General features: G+C 36.5%; 1 protein-coding gene across 1 annotated transcript; it reads right to left on the bottom strand.

Annotated features, from left to right (window-relative positions):
- Nucleotides 1-583: 583 nt before the first annotated feature.
- On the bottom strand, nt 584-4,914 carry LOC132139476 (uncharacterized). Its single transcript, XM_059547850.1, has 7 exons — nt 4,809-4,914; nt 4,426-4,461; nt 3,977-4,250; nt 2,099-2,244; nt 1,384-1,663; nt 1,147-1,286; nt 584-756 (listed from the first exon to the last, which is right to left on the bottom strand). The coding sequence occupies exons 1-7, from the start codon at nt 4,849-4,851 to the stop codon at nt 716-718; spliced, it is 960 nt and encodes a 319-aa protein (XP_059403833.1). The 5' UTR covers nt 4,852-4,914; the 3' UTR covers nt 584-715.
- Nucleotides 4,915-6,679: the final 1,765 nt, after the last annotated feature.

Genomic DNA, 6,679 nt, shown 5'->3' with positions numbered 1-6,679 from the left:
TGCGCGTGCACGTGGGCTGGTTTACGAACCCAGGGGTAAACAAACGCTTCACTTTTAAATATCGGCTTCCCGGCCAGTGTATAATCGTTAGGCAATAAATAACATACATTGATTCTCATGGAAAAGTGAAAATTACAGGTCATGACTCCTTTAAGAGAGGGATATGTGGTGTTCTGAGTTAGCCTTTAGGGAGCTCTCAGTTTGAGTGAAGGTAGAGAGAGCAATAAGAAAAGAAGTGAGATGTAAGTGTGGAAAGTAAAGGAGGTTACACACAGTTTGAGATGGAGTGCATTTGCTTTTAATTGAGACACTCAACACACCCCCACTGTGTCTGTCGTATGCTCCTCCCACCACAAAATATATACATTTCACTTATATAACATTGCCCCCACATTGTCAGGTACTTGCACTTTATACAATACAAATGGCTTGAAATCAGGAATCAGTAGTTTAAATTTTCACATACAACTTTATTGTGATTAACATTGAGTAATAAAGAAAATTACAGCATGTAAATAACTATCAAAGCTGATCAAAAAAGAGTTTAGCTTCCCCCTTCATCATCATCATCATCATCTCTCTTCACGTCAGAAATCCCTCGTTCTGCCAGAGCACACTGAAGACAAAATGCAGATATCTTAAAACTTGATTCAGATTTCTGAACGTTTTCCTCTCTCACCTGTGACAGGAGCTGGATATTCAGACAGACTCAAAATTAAGTCTCATCTTCACAGGAGTCTTCTTGGGAAACAGGACCTAAAAGGGCACACAAGCGTGAACATGGAGAGAAGAGAAAAGTGAATGCTAAATGCAAATAATAAAAACATAAAATGCATTGATTCTACAATATCTGCAGCAGTTTGTTGCCAATGCCACTTAAGATTAAACAGATGCAGTGAGAGTTTGTGTGGAGATTCTCAAAAATCATAAACAAAACTACACAAAGTAAAACCAACAACAATACCAATATGACATTAAATACAGGTTCACCTGCAATAGTCACAAATGTGTTTTATGCAGTAAATTATTGAAAGCTGAACGCATGCAACTGTTGAAGTTTCAGATGTTAAAAAAATATCCAAATTTCAACTATTGTGAAGGCATTAATAGCTTCTCAAAACACTAAATCTGCTTGTTTGATCACACCTTCTCCATAGACCTCCACCTCACACAGAGTAAGCGTCCTTGAATCTTCAGGAATGAACAGATTCACGTATCGACCCTCCATATTGTTACATGTGTAAGTGGAGGAAACACCAGCTGGAATGCTAGAAATCACAGTGCATCTAAAGAGAGACGGAGGAAACCTCTTTTAGACTTCTAGTCTTTCTTCATATTTCAGGGTTTATTTATGGATTTTGAGCTACTGAAAGAGGGTCTCACGTGGGATTGTTGTTGCCGTTGTTCTCTAAAGAGTTTCCGATGCGAATCTCCGCTCCGTTTATTCTGTCTGGACAGCAGTCTAGTCTGTTTGTGATGACAACTGTACTTACTCTATAAACATAACCCAGATCCACCCTCCACCATGGCTTATTCTGAGAAGTGGTTGAAGAACACTCTTTCCATGAATTTGTGAAACCAGGATTGAAATCAATGGCACGTTGAGCAAACCAGACGCCATAGGTTGACGACTGTATGGCAGTTCTTCCTGTTGCCAGATTATCTGTAAGAAATGGTTTTAGTCAGCTTATTTTATTCACTTTAATGTTTTTTTTTATTCAATTCTATCAGATCTGTAAGAACGGGTTGAGTCCTGACAAATTTATTTTTAAGGAATATCTTTTAACTTTGGCGGTTGTATCTGTAGTGCCTCCGAGCAGATATTCCTCACCAGGGGTGTCATGCACTTATTATTTTTGAGGGGGGTCACGAGTGAAGGGGGAGGCCTTTTCATGTGACACACAACAGCACAGCGAAGCCTTTGTCCCGCAGTCAAAATTCCAGGAAGACTGATATTTCAGCTGGGCTTCTTGTCTAATGCGTTAATCCGTACCTAGTTTTCTGTTCAAATAGCCTTATAAATCTTTTATTTCAGGCCGGTCCAGTCAAATTCACCTGGAAAGGGTTTAGACCAGGTTTTTAAGCAGCTCTCAATTACCTGGATAATTCACATAGACTCCCACTTCACAGAAGGTAAGAATCTTTGAATTTCCAGGAATATTCACAGTCACATAGCGTCCCTTCATCCCAGGACACGAGAAGCTATTGGTTGCTCCTCCTGGAATAGAGGAAACTGTAGCACATCTGGAGAAAAAATGAAAGAGTGAGTTCCTTTTGTTGCTCATTATTAGTATGACTCTTCCCTTGTATTTTCTTCTCTCATCACTGAATGCATTTAATATAATTAACTCTTTCTTTTACAACACAATGTATATTTTATAATTGGATACTTCCTCCAACTTATGTGATGTATGTTTTACACTATTTTTATTTATCGTTATTATCATTAAGCAGCTAAGTAAATGTGCAATTATTTGTCATGACAGTGAAACGTAAATTTTTAATACATGTATATATATAACACCTTGATTTGTCTGACATCTGGGCATTGTCATACTGTGTTTTATCATGAAATGATATAAAATAATTCCTGCAGTGCTGCACAGCTATTAACTGTTACGATTCAGGAACAAATGACTTGTATAAAAAGGTGAGAGTGACCAGTTAGAATCAGTAAGACATTCTTCACTGAACTGAATTGACATCCCCCGCTCACTGTACTGCAAATACCAATCTTAACATAGTCGAAACACCTGCAAATAGTCAGTACATGAAACACACACACACACACACACATACATACTGGTGCTGATCAATTAGAATATCATCATAAAGTTTATTTCACTAATTCCATTCAAAAAGTGAAACTTGTATATTATGTTCATTCATTGCACACAGACTGATATATTTCAAATGGTTATTTCTTTTAATTTTGATGATTATAACTGACAACCAATGAAAATCCCAAATTCAGTATCTCAGAAAATTACTTTAGACCAATTCAGTATCTCAGAATATTACTTGACCAATACAAAGAAAAGATTTTTAGAAATCTTGGCCAACTGAAAAGTATGAGCATGAAAAGTATGAGCATGTATAGCACTCAATACTTAGTTGGGGCTCCTTTTGCCCGAATAACTGCAGCAATGCGACGTGGCATGGAGTTGCCTCTCGTCTCTTCCTCCAAAGGAAATGCTAAATGTACTTCCATCAGAGAACATAACTTTGGACCACTCAGCAGCAGTCCAGTCCTTTTTGAAGCAAGATGCTTCTGATGCTGTCTGTTGTTCAAGAGTGGCTTGACACAAGGAGTGCGACCGCTGAAACCCATGTCTTGTATACGTCTGTGTGTAGTGGTTCTTGAAGCACTGGCTCCAGCTGCAGTCCACTCTTTGTGAATCTCCCCCACATTTTTGAATGGGTTTTGTTTCACAATCCTCTCCAGGGTGCGGTTATCCCTATTGCTTGTACACTTTTTTCTACCACATCTTTTCCTTCCCTTCACATTTCTATTAATATGCTTGGACTTTTGCAATGACTTTTTGTGTCTTGTCCTCCTTGTGCAAGGTGTCAATGGTCGTCTTTTGGACAACTGTCAAGTCAGCAGTCTTCCCCATGATTGTGTAGCCTACAGAACTAGACTGAGAGACCATTTAAAGGCCTTTGCAGGTGTTTTGAGTTAATTAGCTGATTAGAGTGGCACCAGGTGTCTTCAATATTGAACCTTTTAACAATATTCTAATTTTCTGAGATACTGAATTTGGGATTTTCCTTAGTTGTCAGTTATAAACATATGAAATATATCAGTCTGTGTGTAATGAATGAATATAATATACAAGTTTCACTTTTTGAATGGAATTTGTGAAATAAATCAACTCTTTGATGATATTGTAATTATATGACCAGCACCTGTATGTATGCATGAAGATCCCAAGTGTCCAAAATCTAAATGTAAGAATATATCAGAGAGACTCACACTGGGTTGTCTAAAACTGAAGAATCGTTTCCAATCCGAATCACTGCCCCGTTTATCCAGATTTCACAGTTTACTGTTGGACAGATTCTGTTAGTGATGGTCACTCTGTTCACAGTGTACGTCTTCTTCAGATCCAGCTTCCACCACGGGTCACTTTGTTCATTTGTACGAGAACAGTAGGAGCTCGACCCATCCACAGCATTTTGGGCATTCCAGTTAGCAAAGATGCTATATGTTGTCGACTGAACGGCTGTTCCCCAACTTGCTACATTCACTGGAATGCGTTCAAGAGAAAACCTTACTAACAATTACAATTCTTCATTACCATCATGTATAGCTCTGCTTGACTATTTAAGTTAACTGGTTTTCATCATGTGTCTGAAAATATTTCCCAGCAGCTCAAACTCACTAACAAAAGATGTAGTAGATTTTAATTCATAAAATCTCACCTTCTGTTTCTGCTTTCATCTGAACCGAGAAAAAGCCTTGGAATGAGAAACACAGAATGATGCTCATTATTTAGCAACTTTAATGGATTTTTCTTATGAGCATAAACATATATTTTGTTGGAATTCTTTTTATATACAATTTCTATTTGGGTAAAATTGAGTATAATCACTAAAATCATGTATTAGTGTCTTATATAATTTATCTCAAGTAAAATGATATTGTTTCAGGGTGTTTAGATAACATGAACAACACATTCAAGTATAATTTAGGGTCTGTGTCTATTAAGTGTTTTCTATGAAAGAGGAAGCTGAAAACAGACTGTAGGTCATTAAGATATGAGTCAGACATTAAGATATGAGATATGATTGTATGTTTTACTTACCCAGTAAAGACAACAGACTCTTGTAGAAAACTCTCATGTTCATTTCAGGACGATTTAAGATTATTTCTGCTTGTTTGAGGAGCTTTGAACAAATGTTGTTCCTGGGAAAAATATATTAATTCAAGTTACATCAGAGTCACATGATCTTAGTTCTCCTCCCACTTTTATTTCTTTCAAACTTGCTTACAGACACACACACACACACACACAAATGATAAATAAAATATGATTTATTATTTTCTTAAACATATTTTTGCAACAAAACAAGTGAACAGCGTTTCACTGAAAATAATGATCATTTGTAACTTCAGTGATTTATGATATCAAAATGTCAATGCTATTAAAATGGTACATTCTCTGACAAAGCAATTTAAAGAATGAATTTCATGTTGACATGCTTACACTGAATATTAAGTGTTAACAACAATAGCAAAGTCCACCAAACTGGATTGGTTTGTCAGCTCTCCTGAAAGAAAATTGAGGTACAATCTTCCTGAACTACATTAAGATTTGTATTCACGGTTGTATTCAAATTAGGTGGCAGCTAATTTTAATGTTGTTTCCATCTTGTGTTGCATCAGCCATTTTTAAATTTGTCTGTATTGAGGCTTTCTGTCGGAGCTACCTGAAAGCACACAAACACCGTCTGTTTCTAGATGATGCAAAATTATGTTTAAAATGTGAATGTTCATATAGCAGTGCAGTACATCTTTGCCTCTCTTTGCCATTTGCATCTGCATCTACTGCTGTTCACTTCTTAGATTGGCACTTGTTTTTCTTATTCACAACAAGTTTTCTTTGAGTCATTTGCTTAGGAAGCATGTTCCATAAACCATGAATGTAAATCTAAATGTAAATGTGAATGATCCGAAAGTGTTTATTCAGAAGAGCACGAACATAAGAGGAAGCACATTATGACTGGCGTCTTGAGGCTTGAAAGCTGCCAGGACATCATTATGTAATAAAGCTCATCAACACTCGTATGGCAATGTACAAGAGTAAGATGATAAACACTCTTGTAAATGATTCCAAAGTCGCACCAACACTGATCAAAGTGATGTGTCCCATTCAGATGTTAAAAGAACATAATCCTCAATCAAGTTTAGATACTTGTTCATGCAGAACTTTAGCTAAATTATACACTGTATTTCCACTTTTATCTGAAAGGTATGAACAATATTCAATTGCAATCACTTGGCATGCTTCACAAACATATTCTTTACCATTTCATTGCTTTTACCTTTTCTAACTTTAACATGTTTTGGCCATTTGTGATCTTTAGCAGCTCTTGGCATCTCAGCAACATGGTTTCCGTGCCCTAGTATTTACTCAAGTTGTCTGACAGGTTTATAAATTTGCCTAGGCTATGCCAACAGCTTTAACAGAGTTGGCTAGCTGGGTGCGAAATAAGTCATGCCTTTCATTGTTTTCTCGGTTTGCTATTTCAAAGTCCTGTCACCAAAGCATCGGGCAACGACTCAGAAGGTAACTGAAACAATGCAGTTTAACCCAAGGCAAACATCAGGGTCCAAATGGTCCATAATGGTTTGTGTAGATAATGCAGTTACACAATGGATGTGTCTCATTTCAAATAAATGATGAGTCCTTATGTGAGTACTATTATATGCACAATATTAAAATAGATAACTAATATACTGTCCCTTCTTCCGTTGGACGTACATTCAGTTATGTCTGACAACTTAAGAAATATATTGTCTATATCAGTGGTTCTCAACCCACTTAAGAATTCAAATGTGGCCCACCATGCTGAACACAGTTAAAAAAAATAACTATACGTTTTACAATTCATTGTAGTTTTTAATTAAATTTAATTAATTAAAAAAATTACTAAACAAATATAAACTACAATG

This window comes from Carassius carassius, chromosome 1, assembly GCF_963082965.1.
Source record: "Carassius carassius chromosome 1, fCarCar2.1, whole genome shotgun sequence".
NCBI lineage: Eukaryota > Metazoa > Chordata > Actinopteri > Cypriniformes > Cyprinidae > Carassius > Carassius carassius.
The sequence above is the reverse complement of the archived record's forward strand: the minus strand, read 5'-3'. Positions and strand labels throughout refer to the sequence as shown.